This window comes from Haliotis cracherodii, unplaced genomic scaffold (assembly GCF_022045235.1).
Source record: "Haliotis cracherodii isolate W230 unplaced genomic scaffold, xgHalCrac1.p SCAF_3, whole genome shotgun sequence".
In the NCBI taxonomy this organism is placed as follows: Eukaryota; Metazoa; Mollusca; class Gastropoda; order Lepetellida; family Haliotidae; genus Haliotis; species Haliotis cracherodii.
In genome coordinates this window covers 17,278,289-17,298,068 of record NW_027266286.1, presented here as the reverse complement: position 1 = coordinate 17,298,068, position 19,780 = coordinate 17,278,289, and the positions used below count along the sequence as shown (strand labels likewise).

Here is a 19,780-nt window from a genome sequence, read left to right as displayed (position 1 = left end):
CGGGAATCGAACCTGGGTCTTCGGCATGGCGAATTTGGACCAGGCAATCCAGTGATTGATATGTTAAACAATGATCCACACTATCAGCATAATGTCAAGGCATCAATCAAGTCACCAAGCATGACCACCCTATCAATTAAGTTGCCTATTATGACCAGCAATGGTTGCTGGATACAGTTCTTACCAGGAATTCCCAGAGGGGGGAAAAGCACTATGACAAGGTCACAGATACGGTCCGCCGACCAAGGGTCATTTTCAGAACAAATATTCAAACCCGCAATCAGGGTGCTTTCACTGCTTCTGCTTCTGATGCCAAAGGAAGTGAGTGAGTGAGAAAACGATATACCACATTCAGCAGTATTCCAGCTATCTCATAACAGCCTTATGGTATCCCGATTATAGAATCTTTGAGCAATGATCCTGAGGGTATAATAATCTGTCACACATTGTAACTTGATACAGTGTGATATGGCCGATATCTGCTGCATACAATGTGACACTGGATACATTGTGATGCTCCAAATGTCACTTACGCACATTGTGATCAGGGAGATATCAGGTACACACGGCATAATGTAGGAGATATCAGCCTCACTGCATGTTATGGAAGATATCAGCCACACATGGCATGATATGGGAGATATCCCCACCAGTTATGACAATATATTCCTTGTTGAAAAAATGTGATTTTGTCATGAGGAAAATGACAGATGATGAAGTTTGACTAAGAAACAAACTAACAATAATCTCAATGTGAGATTCTTAATCAACAAAAGGTTTTCCCTTCTTCAAAACATAGAAGTCAAGTCTGTCATTGCAGCTATAACTTTAATGGCCATTTCTCACAGATCCACCATCCTGAGATCACAGAAGACAAGATAAATGTAGTGCCATTATCTCAGTGACACTGAAACAAATGTCAAGTCAAAAGTCAACAACATTTCCACCTGGGACATATGACTAATGTACAAGTATCAGCCATACTGAATTGATCACGTTCTTAAAAAAACCAATTGTCATTATCTTTTCACAAATCTCAAATCAAAAGTCCAATTTTTAGACACTTCTTTTGGAGTAACTGTCTGGCCTCCTCGATGTATGAGTGAGGGAGTTGGGTTTACTGCTGCCTCGTACAGTATTTCTGTGACACCACGGCATGTCAGTTTAGTGAGGGAAGAAGGCCCAGATTAACAGGACATGACCACACCTTAGGTAAAACCAACCACCATGGGTATGGAGCTGACAGACCAAGGATCAGTCAGAAAATGGGATTCAAACCCATGACTAAGGGATCCCAGGATGGGATTGCAACCAGGCACAAGAATTGCAAGGCTTTGGACCTCTGATGACCCCATTTATGAAGCCTTGCTTAATGCACCCATCCCTTGTGAGTGAGTATGTTTTTACACCGCTCTTAGCAATATTCCAGCAATATCATGGCAGGAGACACCAGATATAGGCTTCACACTTTATACCCATGTTGGGAATGGAACCAGGTCCTCAGCGTGACGAGCAAACGCTTTAAACACTAGGCTACCTGACCCCACCCCACCCCTCCCCTCCCCCCCACTCTTGTGAGGAGACCATACAGTAACCTCGTAGTTAACAAAACATCAACAGATAGTGTCATATTTTCATACCACTGTGCGTCTACAAAATTATCAGGTGGACCTTATAAGTAACACATATATATTGTTATTGTCATGATATATTTCTCATCATAATTAGGAATATAATATGAAATGAATGTAATATGTAATATTTAATTATGAAAAGTGATGTCATCCATTCTTTGTTAACACGTTTACAAGCTTCTCCATCCAACACATAGAACATCCACCACCACATGCAGTACGACGGGTACAACATTGGCTGCACGTTTTCCACAAATCAGTGGAACTATGCCAACATGTCTATCTGTGCTACTGTTTAGATTGTTTGGTCGCACTCAGCAATATTCCAGCTATATGCTGGCATTCTGTAAATAATCAAGTCTGGACCAGACAATCCAGTGATTAATATCATGAGCATCGATCCATGCAATTGGGATCGATGACATGCATCAACCGAGCCTGACCAACTAATCCCGTTAGTCGCCGTTTAAGGCAAGCATACTCGCCTTTTACTGCAAGCATGGGTTGCTGAAGACCTATTCTATCCCGGATCGTCCCGGGTAGCTACTGTTTAGAGCTGCAGTCATACAATCACATTGCGTGCTACTGTTTGAAGCTGCAGTTATACAATCAAGGTGCGTGCAGGAATACAATCAAGTTGCGTGCTACTGTTTGAAGCTGCAGTTATCAGGGATGAGAATGGATATATTCCTTTTCAACTGAGACTTCTTTGCAATGGAGAGTGGTCCATAATATGAGGGTGTTTAGGGGGAAGCCATGAGATTAAAACAAATTTGTGGTCACAAAAATTTGCATATCCACGGAAGATTCTCCCCCCCTGAGTTATACAAGTTGTGTGCTACTTTTAGAAGCTGCAGTTATACAAAGTGTGTGCTTCTGTTTGAGGCTGCAGTTATACAAAGTGTGTGCAGTTATACAATCAAGATGTGGCTACTTTGTGTAGCCACAGCAACCACTGGGAGTATTCACACTTTCAAATTATGACAAAAATTATAGCTGTACTGATCATAAGGCTTTGTTTGGAGGGCTTGTGTGACATGTTGAACATTAAAAAAAACAACAGATTAATAACTGTTTCACAATACCATAGACAGATGGCAACGGAGTAATAATTGTTGAACAATACAGTACACAGATGGCAACAGAGTAATAATTGTTGAACAATACAGTACACAGATGGCAACGGAGTAATAATTGTTGAACAATACAGTACACAGATGGCAACGGAGTAATAATTGTTGAACAATACAGTACACAGATGGCAACGGAGTAATAATTGTTGAACAATACAGTACACAGATGGCAACGGAGTAATAATTGTTGAACAATACAGCACACAGATGGCAACGGAGTAATAATTGTTGAACAATACAGTACACAGATGGCAACGGAGTAATAATTGTTGAACAATACAGTACACTGATGGCAACGGAGTAATAATTGTTGAACAATACAGTACACAGATGGCAAATTTAATGGAGTAATAATTGTTGAACAATACAGTACACAGATGGCAAATTTAATGGAGTAATAATTGTTGAACAATACAGTACACTGATGGCACAGAGTAATAATTGTTGACAACAGAGTCAATGATTACAGATTATCAGCAATATGGTACGAAAGGAAAGATGGACACATCTGGGCTGACTAGCAAGTACACGGGCTGTCAAAATAAACGGACAGTGCCAATGTGGCTTTGTACAAAGCATATTACCCTTAGCATGTCTTTGTTAAGTAAGAAAAACAAATCATGGTGTCATGGTCATTTGAGACAGGAATCATTACACTTGAAACTAGTTTGAAGTTGACGGTTATTCTAACACAGCTGAAACAACTGAAAAAGAACGAACTTAACTGATAGAAGAATATTTTTGACATCCAGTGGACATTACCTTACTGTTGAAACCTCCCAAGAACATCATAAATTATAGCCCATATTTTCTGTTAGGTGTATAAAACAGACTAAAAAAGAAATCAACTTTTTTAAAAATAACATAAAGAGAAAACTTAACAAAATTATTTTGGACAACTCAATTCATAGGTGTTATCCCACGACTATATAAGCAACATCATCTGTCAGTGTTCCTAGAGTGAAATCACTTCCATGAACAAGGTTTGGATTGAACAATGGAAAACCTGATTTGGGTGACATTTCCTTAGGCTGTAAATATTTGTGGGTCTATACATAAATGGTGGAATCTGCTCGAACAGGAGTGAAACCTACAACTGCTAACACCACACTACGGCTGGCCAAGCTAACACTTGTTGGCATTTACATTCCATAACAGTATGTTAGTTTGTAAGTATTAATAATTTTGTCCTCAAACCATTAACGGTACTCTAAATATCTGGCAGAGCTAGATTGTCAACATTTACTTGTATCAAAAGTTGACTACACTTGATTTTAATATGAACAATCACGTCACCAACTCACACGTAAAGCCCCAAGGCACTGTGGCTCACCTGCTACAATTAACGTGAAATAGATCTCTTCTGGATGTACATCGTTATGGTTACCAAGATTCATGTCAATAACACATGCGGAAAATGAAAACCATTCCTAAGATATCACATATCTAAACTGAGTGCAGATGCCTTTGTCGAAACTCATCATTTTTAACACAAGTATTAACTCATTCACTGAATGTTTAGAACAAAAACCTTGATCTAAATGCCATGATTAAACCTGAAACCTACAAAGTGTTGTTGTCCTACCTGGGGTTCTTAGTTAGAAGACAAAGCATAAACGTTTTCCATAATTGAAGAATATTTAATAAGAAAAAAAGTAAGTTTGTCAAAATCATAAATTTTACTGGAATAGGCAAAATTCAATTCCATAGTAACGCTTTACAAAACATCAATGTCAGTGAGTAGGAAAGAGATTTTGTCGCTAAACAATTTTTTTTAACAGCATGAACAATCCAGCTTAAAACATTGACAAAAACATAAAACAAAATATTCACTGAAGCTCTTCCCAAATTACCAAATGCACCACATTATGTACCATTAAATGAGAGAAGTACTTCATTGTTAAAATTGACATGATTACATGTACAATCCATCAACAGGTTCGTGTAATCTGGAACAAGCTAGATATGAGAAAAAATGAGGTTATTGAAAGCATGCAGGTGTCATCGCATTCAATCATCTCTCGGAGTCTGTGGGAATCAGTAGGAACATATGCACCTGGAACAAGCTAGATATATCCACCTAATTTTTTTTTTTTTTTTAAATTGTATTTTTAAAAAAAATTCTCACTTAACATTTGTTTGTGTGACATTCTCATTTGCAATACAGAAGCCGAAATTGATTATGTGAGAACATATTTAATCACTGTTAGTGGACTACTCCTTCCAATTCTTCTGCTTTCATGGAGATTGGCAATAGGTTAGATGTTGTCTTGCTGCTAATCCTGACTTACGTGTCTGATCCATTTTGTCAGCAGGAGCACTGAAACTACTCTAATATTTGGGCGAAGCATCTCCCTCAGATTGTTTGGTGTAAGAGGTTTTTTATTTTCTCTGTTCTTGCCTTCCTGGTCTCCTTCCCTCGTCTTGGCTGGTCTTCGCCCGTGTCTCGGTGGACCTTTGGATCCAGGTCCACCCTGTCCCATGGGCATACCCTGGTCGTAGGAATGAACTCCATTGTAATAATCACCTTCTGCCTGTTCCTTTCAGTCTCAATCTCCTTGGTGACCCTATCGGTGCCTAGTAGCATCTGCCAGGAGCCCAGCATAGCCTCCTTTGGAGTGGGGGTCCTTCTTAGCATGGTTGTCTGGGGCCACCACTGCAACCTCCTCCCCGGGAGTTGTCGGTATCTACAGCGGTCAGCAGCATACTTACTGCCATGGACAGTGATGCTGGCTGCCTTGTTACCCTTTCCCCCTTCAACTACATCAAATTCCACTTTCTCCCCATCCCCAATACTTCTAAGGTATTTCTTTGGGTTGTTCTTCACTATAGCGGTCTGATGGACAAACACATCTTCCTTCTTGTCATCATGGTTTATGAAGCCATATCCGCTCTTTACGTTGAACCACTTTGCCAGTACCGGTGACCCTCGTTGCTCTGTTTTTTAACTGCCGCCAGCTTTTCCTCCTGTTGATGTTCGGAGTCAGATATGGCTCTTAGCTTGATGGTAAAGCTGTCCTGTCGCTGGAACCTTGCTCTTCCTTTGTTCCCCACTCTCAAAGTGGCCACCGCATGTCTGGTCACATACCTACTCTTATACCAACTTATCGGTAGTATCTTAGACGTCTATCAAAATGTCATGTCATGTGTACATATTCTCAAATGAAGTTTCCATACAATGAAAACAAAGGACCAGTGCTGAACATTTTTCCAGGTGCATATATCCACTTCCACAGCATCAGCGAATGGATGCTACTGAAGCGTCTCACTGTCAAAACACACCCCTTCCATATACACTGATAACATACTCCCATCCTACCCTCACAAACTTTGTTGTTTAACGCCACACTCAGCAATATTCCAGTCATAGGATGGTGGTCTGTAAATTATCAGCCTGGACAAGACAATCCAGTGATTGGCATCATGAGCATCATTCTATGCAATTGGGATACAATGACATGCATCAACCATGTCAGCAAGCCTGACCAGCCGATCCCGTTAGTCGCCTCTTACAACAAGCATGGTTGCTGAAGACCTATTCTAACCCAGACCTTCACAAAGACACAACTACCATTACCTTCCTACTCACTACTACCCAGTAGTTGTCTGTATACCCTAACCATTCTAACACAGCTTCTAATCTTCCCCCAACACCAGCCAATGACCAAGCAAATTCACGATACAAGAAACACATACCATGCACTTATTTCACACTGGTATTGCACACACAAGACATTAAATCTGTTAGTTCCCTACAATGTAATGGAGGAGGATCCTGGTGGGGGGTGTTACAAGGCAGTAGCCAGTAAAACTTGTTGTTTTTTGTCAGTAGTCAGTCTTTTTTCTGACTTTGCTCAAAAACACATGTCTCTTCCCTCCTTTTTTTTTTGATACACTAGTTCAAGTTATTTCTGTAAATATGTTTGCAAATCAGAAAACAATTAAAAGCAAATTATAGCAAAAAACACATGCAAATAGCGACCAAGTAGGAAAAAAAATGCGAAACCATCTCTATGTGAAAGCAAAAAATCTTACTTTTACAATAGTTTTTGAAAAGTTGTTCTACACTAAACAGTATACCCCTCAGGACCCTCATGTAAGTCTTCATAAGAGGAAGAGTAAAGTGAGTGAGTGAGTTGGGTTTAATGCTGCTTTTAACAGTATTCCAGCTATATCACAGTGTGTCAGCTTAATGTGGGAGGAAAGCCCGAAGTGATGCAGACGTTTACCACTTCGGTGAAACCCACGAGCACAGGTATGGTGCTGACAAACCTAGAAACATAATCGGGACAAACCGTGATTCGAATCCACAATCATAGGTTTCTGGTGGGCCCGAGGGACGCAACATTGCACAGCAAATCGTGGTGCCTTACACGACTGGGCCACCCGTGCCCCCAGGATGAGTGAAGAAAAGCGATGTGTATAATAATAGTATTTCATTTTCTCCAGCTTGTGTCAAATGTTGAATAAACTGGTATTCTTCCTAACTTGTTGATGCCTCTGACAAGTGGCAATTAATTCAATTTGGTTTAACGCTGCTTTGAACAGTATTTCAGTTATCATGGTTGTGTCAATGTCAGCCTAATGAGGGAGATAAGTCTGAAGTAATGCAGGTCTTAAACATTTACCACTTTGGTGAAACCCGCAAGCACAGGCATGGTGCTGACAAATCAGGAAACATAATCATGGTGAATCATTGGTTTGAAACCAGTATCATAAGCTTAAGGGACGACCCACAACTGAAGAGCTTGGAGCCATAGGGCCAGTGTCATGTGGAGTCTGTTTTGAGAAAAGTGATAAAATCACATAATATAACGCATGTTAATTAACTTTTTTAAACCGATAAATTCCTAGACATTAACGCATTCTGACAGCAGAGATATAAATGTTTATAAAAAAACATTCAAAAAAGGAAATAAACTTACGTTTTTAATTTGTGTAAGGGGGAAAGGGTCAATGTCTGTATTTTGGCCCTTTTTGACCCTCAGGCATTTGCATGGGATTTGCATGGGATTGTACTTTCAGTAGTAGTTACTCAAACACATACTATTGAAGTTTTTTTAAATGATTTAAACTAATGCCAACTTTGTTGAAATAGTTGAAAGATAATAATAAGGAGTCCAAAATTTAAAATCTCTCTCAGACAACCAGTCTCAACCACACACGGAAATGAGAACTAAAAGGGCCAAAATCTAGCAAAGTGACTTTGGCCCTTTTGGAACTTGACTTAGACCCTTTTATATAATTTTAAGTACCTAGCTATATTTCAAAAATGCATCAATGAAAACACTTCTCATGCAATAATATGCAAAAAGGGCAAAAGTGCATTTTGGCCCCTTTTAACTCTAAGCTCTTCATATACACCTAACCGCATGAACAATATATCAACAAATACCAATATCTCAAACAGTAATGTACACATTATCTCAATACCAACATTCAAAATGTTAAAACTATGAAAAAATGTTTTAAGGCTTTCAGAAACATGTCCCATTTGAGGCAACAAGAGCTGAGGATCTTAGGTTCGAACAGCTTCAGTGTGTAGAAGTAAATGTGACAGTACAATGACATCGGGATGAGGATGGTGTTGTGAATTAATGAGGATGATGTTCTGGCTCAGTGACATGGGGTTGATGGAATCGTCATCTTCGTCCCACAGCCAAGGGAACACATGGATGTTCGAATGTTTCACCGTGACGTGTGAACGTTGGACATGGAATGAGATTAACTGTCAAACATCAAGTGGGGTAAAACCTCTTTCACAAAGTCACATTTATTCTGTTCCAAAATACTTCATCCCAAAATGGTTCGGTGCAACAGAATGCACCTCTGATGTGAATATCGTCAATCCCGGGAACTGTGCAATGACGTTCTTGGCAGCTGAAAAGATACACCGGACTGGGAGACTGACATAACAGGCATGGTTATGGTCCCAACTATCTTCTGCTTCAAACAAAATCACACATCATCTGAACCTGTCCTTGCGACCATCTGAAGGAACATGCAGCATTCCTATACAGACTCAGGTATTGGTGCTATCCTAGACATTTCAATTTCATATGTGGATATTTCCAAATGATACATGCAAGTATAAAATAACTGAAAATAGTCATTCAAGATAACTTAACTCTTGCGGTTGCCTAGCTAAAAGGTTTCACTCATGTCATTCAGCAGTTTTAAACATTATTATTGCCTGGAGTAACATTTGCTATGGTGAATGAGATTGTTACTATCATAACATATATATAGTCGGTATCTCAAAGTTACAAATTCAACTGGTATCTGACAAATAATCTCTAACTCTGAATTTTATGAAACATGCATCAAACGATCCCAGCAGAGTTCCCTCCCTTCAAATGCCAAGGCAACTAACCTTGAGGTGTGCAGAAAAGATTAAGTAAGATGACATTTTCCTGATCGACATCGTGAGCCTGTAAAATATTGACTGCTTTGGACACGGTGTTACCTGTACCTGGAGGCATATAGGAATAAAAGTCAGTAGGCAGTCAAGTGGTACAGGAAAACAAGAAAGTGCATGATGTTGTGGATAACAACGACAGGTTTATTGCATTTAGCATGTTTAGCCACGTTTCCATGTTGATTCTTACACCATTACGAAGCTGGGGTGGAAACTTCCTGAACATGCGAATGATGAGGGCATTCACATCAAATTATTTCCTGGGGCAGTGGGGTGATCTAGTGGCTAAAGCGTTTTTTTCGTCAAGCCGAAGAGCCGGGTTCATTCCACTCATTGAGTCTAGTGTCCTCCGCCACATTTCTGGAATATTGCTAAAAGCGGTGCAAAACCATACTCACTCACTCCTTAAGTTAGAGCTGCAAATATATACGTGATATTTTCTCACAGGAAGGTTACCGACGGATGCTACAATTCCCACATAATGACTCACTCATAATAGGGTACATCAGGAGAACTTTTCGAGATGCGATATCTGCTGGCAGTTTTGAGTATACAATCTTTGCTTCGTGAGTATCTTCGTCACTCTGGATGAGTATTTTGCCGATCCGGATAGATCTACAACAGTCGCGGAGACCTTGTTCCATGGCTTCCCCTGCAACAAGAAAACCGAACCCGTTCAATGGCATGTAGCATTTGTTTGTTTACTCATTGTTTTTTCTCTTTACCTTTCGGCAGACTGAACAAGTGTTGCAATCCTCAACAAACACTTACTGCAAAACATGTGCTAGTTTAAGATATTTGTTAGGAAACGACCGTTTTGGAATCAAGGTGCAACCTGGCTCTGCCTGTACATGTCACATTGTCTTCAGCACATACTGAGCCAGGTACCAGATGCGACAGGCTGGGTATCATTTCAAAAGAAGAGCTATTGCGCGTGAACAAAAAGTCTGCCTTTTAAATTCCAGGTGGAATCACATTTGTAAAAAAATTGAATAAGTTGAAGCCATTGTTTAAAAACATACTTTTAAAAGTATATATGTAAACATGGTAAATAATCAAGTCTGGACCAGACAATCTAGTGATTGACATCACGAGCATCAATCCACGCAAATGGCATGAGATGACATGCATGAACCAAGTCAGCAAGCCTGACCATCTGATCCTGTTAGTTGCCTTTTACGACAAGCATGGATTGCTGAATTTCTATTCTATCCTGGATCTTCACAGGTCTTTGAACACACGAACGCACTTAATGAACAGATTCTTAAACAAATCATTTGTTCCATTCAAATGTATTATTCAGGTAGGCACACTCAAATTACAAAGGGCCACACATCTTCTTCATTAGTGCCCTGTTGCACACTTGAAAAATAAAATCATTTCTATCTAGTGTAGAAATGCAACAAACAGAATGTGCAATCTTCCATGCCACTACGTCAACAACTGCTGGCTAAATGCTGCTGGTAGGTACTAGTTGCCTCACCACTTCTGACAATGCTGACACCACAGTTCCCCTTCTCGTAGCGTAGACCATCGTACGGCTGACCTGGAGTAGTCACAAAACACACGTCTCAATATCTCGGAAACACATGGGCACAAAGATGATGACTAAGGACACACATGTTTAACATTATGTTTCACGGATTTATTTCAGCTTTTCCACACAAGGTTTGTTGAAATAAAAATTAAATAGCTATGTCAATCATTTATATATTCATTCATTCATTTATACGAAAGTCATTCTGCTGTGGAGTTATAACTGCAACTGGCTTCTTGAATCACCGATAGTGATGTAGACATAGAATTTATATATATCATTCTATATTGTATAAGAGGGTCCATTTTACAAGCAGGAGATATTTTTGGTTTAATTTATATCTTGGAATGACTGTTTTTCAGTAAGGGTGGCTGGCACGTGAAACGAAAAAAGAAACGTGTTGACTAAATATTCTCGAAGTGTCAAGATTATCATCTTGTATTGTTCATAATCACAAACATTGAATTGTCAGATAACCACCGGTATTCATTTCCCATTTAGTGAGGGTGATGATAAAAGCCATTACGTGCTGCCCAATCCGTTCATGTTAGTGTGTTTGTGTCACTAGTCCCAGGAAACCTATTCTGAAGCCTAGATGTGAGAATATACGTCACTTAGGGTTTTAGTAGAAACTGTAATACTCAGTGACACATACTGGACTGTGAGTTACGTTGATGTTTATATGAAGCACAGCTGGGTGGTTATTTCCTGCTTGCTGTAGACATACATACATACATACCAGTAGGAGTTGTAACCACACACTTTCTGTAGGGCAGCTGATTCAACCCCTCCTCTACCACCAACCGGATCTGAAATAACAGGCAGGGTCTTATACATGATGCACAAGGATTTACACTGTTAACTTAGTAACTTTATAACACTGTAACTTGGGAGGGATATACTGTTAACTTTGTAACAAGGGAGGAATCATACACTGTAACTTGGGAGGGATTTACACTTTTAACTTAGTAACTTTGTAACACTGTAACTTGGGAGGGATTTACTATGTTAACTTTGTAACAAGGGAGGAATCATACACTGTAACTTGGGAGGGATTAACACCCCACCCAGGAAAAGTCTACATTCTTCTCCCTGTACACCCCACCCTGGGAGAGTCTACACCCTTCTCCTTGTACACCCCACCCTGGGAGTGTCTACACCCTTCTCCTTGTACACCCCACCCTGGGAGTGTCTACACCCTTCTCCCTGTACACCCCACCCTGGGAGAGTCTACACCCTTCTCCTTGTACACCCCACCCTAGGAGTGTCTACACCCTTCTCCCTGTACACCCCACCCTGGGAGTGTCTACACCCTTCTCCTTGTACACCCAACCCTGGGAGAGTCTACATCCTTCTCCCTGTACACCCAACCCTGGGAGTGTCTACATCCTTCTCCCTGTACACCCAACCCTGGGAGTGTCTACACCCTTCTCCCTGTACACCCCACCCTGGGAGAGTCTACACCCTTCTCCTTGTACACCCCACCCTGGGAGTGTCTACACCCTTCTCCTTGTACACCCAACCCAGGGAGAGTCTACACCCTTCTCCCTGTACACCCCACCCTGGGAGAGTCTACACCCTTCTCCCTGTACACCCCACCCTGGGAGTGTCTACACCCTTCTCCTTGTACACCCCACCCTGGGAGTGTCTACACCCTTCTCCTTGTACACCCAACCCTGGGAGAGTCTACATCCTTCTCCCTGTACACCCAACCCTGGGAGTGTCTACACCCTTCTCCCTGTACACCCCACCCTGGGAGAGTCTACACCCTTCTCCCTGTACATCCCACCCTGGGAGTGTCTACACCCTTCTCCCTGTACACCCCACCCTGGGAGAGTCTACACCCTTCTCCCTGTACATCCCACCCTGGGAGAGTCTACACCCTTCTCCCTGTACACCCCACCCTGGGAGAGTCTACACCCTTCTCCCTGTACACCCCACCCTGGGAGAGTCTACACCCTTCTCCTTGTACACCCCACCCTGGGAGTGTCTACACCCTTCTCCCTGTACACCCCACCCTGGGAGTGTCTACACCCTTCTCCCTGTACACCCCACCCTGGGAGTGTCTACATCCTTCTCCATGTACACCCCACCCTGGGAGTGTCTACACCCTTCTCCCTGTACACCCCACCCTGGGAGTGTCTACACCCTTCTCCCTGTACACCCCACCCTGGGAGTGTCTACACCCTTCTCCCTGTACACCCAACCCTGGGAGAGTCTACATCCTTCTCCCTGTACACCCAACCCTGGGAGAGTCTACACCCTTCTCCCTGTACACCCCACCCTGGGAGAGTCTACACCCTTCTCCTTGTAAACCCCACCCTGGGAGAGTCTACATCCTTCTCCCAGTACACCCAACCCTGGGAGAGTCTACACCCTTCTCCTTGTACATCCCACCCTGGGAGTGTCTACACCCTTCTCCTTGTACACCCCACCCTGGGAGAGTCTACACCCTTCTCCTTGTACATCCCACCCTGGGAGTGTCTACACCCTTCTCCTTGTACACCCCACCCTGGGAGAGTCTACACCCTTCTCCTTGTACACCCCACCCTGGGAGAGTCTACACCCTTCTCCTTGTACACCCCACCCTGGGAGAGTCTACACCCTTCTCCTTGTACACCCCACCCTGGGAGAGTCTACACCCTTCTCCTTGTACAACCCACCCTGGGAGTGTCTACACCCTTCTCCCTGAACACCCCACCCTGGGAGAGTCTACACCCTTCTCCATGTACACCCCACCCTGGGAGAGTCTACACCCTTCTCCTTGTACATCCCACCCTGGGAGTGTCTACACCCTTCTCCATGTACACCCCACCCTGGGAGAGTCTACACCCTTCTCCTTGTACACCCCACCCTGGGAGTGTCTACACCCTTCTCCTTGTACACCCCACCCTGGGAGTGTCTACACCCTTCTCCATGTACACCCCACCCTGGGAGTGTCTACACCCTTCTCCCTGTACACCCCACCCTGGGAGAGTCTACACCCTTCTCCATGTACACCCCACCCTGGGAGAGTCTACACCCTTCTCCTTGTACACCCCACCCTGGGAGTGTCTACATCCTTCTCCATGTACACCCCACCCTGGGAGAGTCTACACCCTTCTCCATGTACACCCCACCCTGGGAGAGTCTACATCCTTCTCCCTGTACACCCCACCCAGGGAGAGTCTACATCCTCCTCCCTGTACACCCCACCCAGGGAGAGTCTACATCCTTCTCCCTGTACACCCCACCCAGGGAGAGTCTACATCCTTCTCCCTGCACACCCCTTCCAGGGAGAGTCTACATCCTTCTCCCTGTACACCCCACCCTGGGAGTGTCTACACCCTTCTCCCTGTACACCCCACCCTGGGAGAGTCTACATCCTTCTCCTTGTACACCCCACCCTGGAAAAGTCTACACCCTTCTCCCTGTACACCCAACCCTGGGAGAGTCTACATCCTTCTCCTTGTACACCCCACCCTGGGAGAGTCTACACCCTTCTCCCTGTACACCCAACCCTGGGAGAGTCTACATCCTTCTCCCTGTACACCCCACCCTGGGAGAGTCTACACCCTTCTCCCTGAACACCCCACCCTGGGAGAGTCTACACCCTTCTCCTTGTACACCCCACCCTGGGAGAGTCTACACCCTTCTCCCTGAACACCCCACCCTGGGAGAGTCTACATCCTTCTCCTTGTACACCCCACCCTGGGAGAGTCTACACCCTTCTCCCTGAACACCCCACCCTGGGAGAGTCTACACCCTTCTCCTTGTACACCCCACCCAGGGAGTGTCTACATCCTTCTCCTTGTACACCCCACCCTGGGAGAGTCTACACCCTTCTCCTTGTACACCCCACCCAGGGAGTGTCTACATCCTTCTCCCTGTACACCCAACCCTGGGAGAGTCTACACCCTTTTCCCTGTACACCCCACCCTGGGAGAGTCCTTCCTCTGTACACTCCATTAACAGACTCCCATCATAGTAAGTCTCAGAACTTTTCAGCCAGCTCCTGTGCAAATGAATGTGTGCAAACAATGTCCCAATTTGAGAACATTTACTTACTAATCGATCAGCATAAAAGATGAAATCACTGCGTGATGTTGATCTGAAAAGAAAAAAATAACTGGGAGTCAGCATAGTGATATGACTACAGGAAACTGGACTGAACTCTTTGACAAGTTCAATCAAAAATGCAGACAAACATGGGCGTGTGAAGGTCAACAGTTTTCAATATTAGGATCAGTAAAACTAGGTCACACCGAACAAACACTTTATTCTTAAACAAAGACAGTGGCATCACTCTTTCGGTTTGGTTTGTTGTTTTTCATCGCACTCAGCAATATTCCAGCTAAATGACGGCAGTCTGTAAATAATTGAGCCTGGACCAGACAATCCAGAGATTGACATGAACATCAATCCACACAATTGGTTGGTTGGTTGGTTTGTTGTTTAACGCCGCACTCAGCAATATTCCAGCTATATGACGGCTGTCTGTAAATAATCGAGTCTGGACCAGACAATCCAGTGATTGACATCATGAGCATCCATCCACGCATTCAGCAGGCCTGACCACCAGATCCCGTTAGTCTCCTCTTACGACAAGCATAGTTGTCAAGCATGGGTCATGTGGGTTGCTGAAGACCTATTCTACCCCAGATCTTCTAATAAATCTAGTTTTACTGAACATTCTGAACATAACATTGACAAAAACAGCAAAATGATGCTAACTGATTACTGTCAATCGTCTATCACAGTAATAGAAATTAACATTTTCAGTCCTCTAGTCCTAATAATGATAACACATAGCAAAATCCATAAAAATGGCAAGGACTATACAGGACTAGTTTCATTTTCTATCCCTTCTATCAATTGGGATGTTCCAGTCATCAATCATGATTTAACAACCAATGGTTAACTTGTTCTCTCGCAGTAATCTGCCCTGGTCAACTTGACCAGAATACACTTCAGCTGGCATATTTCAACATGTGGTCACTGACAGTAATAGGGTTTCATTTGGAGTACCATACAACTCAGAAATTTGTATTATGTATTTAAATATATGTAATTGTATTAATGATAAACATGACAACCACTTAACATGCTTATGTCCACAGTATTAAATAATAAAATACTGCCAACATCAACATGATGAAGAGCATGTTCCTTCAAATTTTAAACATGCTGAAGGTAAGGTGAGGTGAAATGGGATTTAGCATCGCGTCTAAGATTATTACACTTATATAGTGACGTGCATGCATGTGTGTGTGTGGCTGCTTGTACTAGTCCGGACTGATGAGCATCGATCATTGCATTTGGGATACGATGACATGCATAAACCAAGTCAGTGAGCCTGACCACCTAATCCCATTAGTCACCTCTTAAGACAAGTATAGTCATCTTTTTTTTTACCTCTGGCATGACGTATTTCACTAATAACAGGACCAATAAATTGAAAGGTTTTTTTTTTACAATATTGCATTGAATGTAATCATGGCAATGTTAAAATACCTGCCATGGACATTTAGTATGCACATGTCGCTACCCCTGTAGCTACTGTAAACATGGTAAACATGGTAAAGTTAGCACTACTACATATTTACATATCTATGTGAATTACATCACAAACAGGAAGTATGAGAAATAAAGAATCTCACCAAAGTGTCTTTTGATATCAAATATATCAGCACGAGTTGATATACTTGATATCAAAAGACAATCAGGTGTGATTTTATCTATCATCCAACATCATTCTTCCAACTTTTTTCAGTTTGTAGACAGTATAAGTAGTGTCTAAATGTAAAATGTACTGCTAACTGCTTCAGTAGAGAAGCCTTTAGAGATGTCATTTGATTGTGACGTCATGGTAACCAATGGTGTCATAATAGTCTGCAAAGCCTTGTGATGCAAAGCCTTGTGATGCAATTCATTGCAGCAATATCTACAATGTTGATATCGCTTGATCTCACACAAGAGATATCTCCTGTGGGAGCCAGTTTGGGGTGATAAACAAAATTCTTTGTTTATTATAAATGAGCACGAATACAGTATTCACAACAAATGATCAATGTAAAATATGGCTGCTAAATAAAATGTAGAGAATAACTACTTTTCTCCACTGAATCAAACTTTAATTTGAAATACGCAATCATACATTCAAATTCTTCAACATTATTCAACGTAGACACGCCCAAAAAAACAGACTATAGGCCTGTAGGTCTAACATACGGAGCTAGAGCCGTCTACTGACTTCACCGCCCGATAAATCTGCGATGTTATAAATACATAACAAAACCCCTAAATAAATATGTAATATTGCTATTTACGACCGACGGAATACACCCGTAATGAACAATCGGTTAAGGTGATATCTAGGCCTAACGTGGGTTAAACACCTTGGCTAGTTCTTACAAAGATGCTGTGTTGACGATATTTAAGTATTTGTCATCTCAACAAAGACTCCCGCTAAATTTGACAGCCCGCCTCCTTCGAACCCGAAGCCATATCTCACCGAATCTGACGAGCGGGTGACTGTTAACAAACGACTCTTGGATAATATTAGAGAATTAAATAACATAAAGTGAAACAGGAGTTCGGAGATAATTCGGCAAGACCGGCAATATTCCAACCTTCTGCGTGGTGTGCCATGTGGTCATGTTGATTTCAATCTATCAATGGAAAGGACATTGCTTTCATCACTTACTTGTCCCTCAAAACAGTTTGTAATTCTCGAACATTGTCTGTTATTCTCAGTTTCTTCAGATTTGCTCCCAGGTCACAATCATCAACAAGATTTGAAAGAGAATTGGGGATAACGTCTGGCTCCATGTTCAGATTTTTTCCGCTAGCATGCAACTCTGACGGTTTACCCACCAGTGCACGTCACTCCGTCAAAACAAAATAGTTCCCCTACTGAATCATGTCAATAGAATATCAAGACCTTCAACTGTATTGCGATTACTTATCATAATTATAGGGACAGTTCATACCATAAATATTATTATTATTATTCCCCGATATTTCTTTCACATAAACATGTTGTCATTGTGTGACAAATTCACCTTTAACCTACACAATTTGTGTTTATCCGCTGAGACAAGGAAGAAGATAGGTCCCGAGAATTTGGGTGGGAAGAGCCAAGGGACAAGTGTCCCTTGATCAGGAATAACATTCAATTTACATTTTACGTGAGGCATCAAATAGCTGTAAATTGAGAACACAAGTGAAAAGGCATTCCTAATAAAAACTTCTCATGGGGATACGATCTCGCTCATGATACTCGTGTCTTTGCCGGAGTCGGACGCTCTACCACTAGACTGCAGGGACAAACGTTTTACGAGAGCGTTATTATACATAGTATACATCATATCCATTGTACCATTAAAGTTTTTATTAAAGTAGCACCACTCCTTTCTGAAGATTGGCGTCAATTAAAGCTATGGAACAATGTTGTTGTTTTCTAAGTCGTGGTCGTGAGCAGTGCATGTTTTGTAAAGGGGGGCTGAAAAGGGGGAAGAAATAATAGTTTGTTTTGTTTGTTGTATCACGGGCACTCAGCAGTATTCCAGCTATATGACGGTTTTGACCAGACATTCCAGTGATTGACATCATGAGCATCGATCTACGCGGATGGGATAGCCAAGTTAGCGTGCCTGACCACCCTATTCCGTTACTCGCCTCTTACAAGCTTAGTCGCCTTTTAGGACACGGATGGGTTACTGAAGACCTATTCCCACCCTTCAAAGATTAAATACTAGTTAATAAAGTTGTTTTTTACACTCGCATGTGTAAATTCATAATTACCCTCGCTCTCGCTCGAAAAAACATATGAATTCTGGAACTCGTTTCGTAAAATCAGTTTCACACATATGCACGAATGATCATGTCTCTTTAAAAATAGTATCCATATACAAGTAGTCAATATAGGAGATAATAGAAACACGGGCAAAACATATGTGAAACAAGATAACTTTGATCCCGAGGATCAACACGGCACATACCTACCTACCTATTGATGCAAATACCTATATATACGGTCATAAAGCGTATGTATGTAAACCCAGAAGTTAAAACAAATTGCAATTGCTTCCTTCAAAATCAGGAATGAGAATATGGCACATTTCTGTTTAAATATTTATGAAATATGAAAGTAGAAAACATTGTTATTATGAAACCAAAACTAGTAATATGTTTTCACAACAATGACTTCCTGAAACGTTTGTTATTGTTTTCAAGGAACAAGGGGTATTAAGTTGACACAATACATGATACTGTTGACATTTAACCACGAACCACACTTCTATGCGAGTTACCTCCCTAATGCTTATAGCGTTACTCCTTTTGCCTGACACGTCAATTATTCACGCTGTCCAAAAGTGTTCATACTCCGTTACCGTAGCGTGAGTGAGTATGGTTTTACGCCGCTTTTATCAATATTCCAGCAATATCACGGCGGGGGACCGTTACAGCAGGACAGTATGCCCATAACACGTATTTAGTAATAATCATTTCAAATCTTTCATTTTAAGAGGCTTTATCATGCAAGTCACTGTGTTGTATCCTCGGACAATGTTATTGACTCCACTTGTCCTGCTGTGATATTAATGAAACAGCTGTTAACTATGATGTAAAACGCCAATTAAACATCATATACCCTTTCTTGAAAAAAAGAATAAATATATATTGCAATAAAACGTTACCAGCCAACATTGTTTGATCCTTAAAACAGTACCAATGTCAAGGAAGACACGTGTATTGTCAAGAGAAATGAATGATCAACATCATTACAAGCTATTAGGTTAATGAGAAGAAAAAAATAGGGGTACAATGTAATGTGTCCACAGATTGAAGGATGGGGTCGGGTATTCAGCAACTGGTCAACCATGAAAACTGAAATCAGCACATGGAACTCCCTTTAATCATTCAGAATGTCACAATTGTCAGTCATCCATTTTAAAAAAGTACGAGAATCTGTACTTCACTAAGAAATTGTAATCTCAAATATATAATTTGACCACTTTCTAAATAGCATTGTGTGTTCATAATTTGGTGTATGCATATCGCGGGCATCAATGCA

At 41.7% G+C, this 19,780-nt stretch overlaps 1 protein-coding gene across 1 annotated transcript; it reads right to left on the bottom strand.

The window, feature by feature from the left end:
- Positions 1-7,294: 7,294 nt before the first annotated feature.
- Positions 7,295-17,548, bottom strand: LOC139474168 (uracil phosphoribosyltransferase homolog). Its single transcript, XM_071257065.1, has 7 exons — positions 17,408-17,548; positions 14,770-14,812; positions 11,462-11,531; positions 10,669-10,731; positions 9,676-9,837; positions 9,141-9,239; positions 7,295-8,647 (listed from the first exon to the last, which is right to left on the bottom strand). The coding sequence occupies exons 1-7, from the start codon at positions 17,530-17,532 to the stop codon at positions 8,541-8,543; spliced, it is 669 nt and encodes a 222-aa protein (XP_071113166.1). The 5' UTR covers positions 17,533-17,548; the 3' UTR covers positions 7,295-8,540.
- Between the last annotated feature and the right edge of the window lie 2,232 nt (positions 17,549-19,780).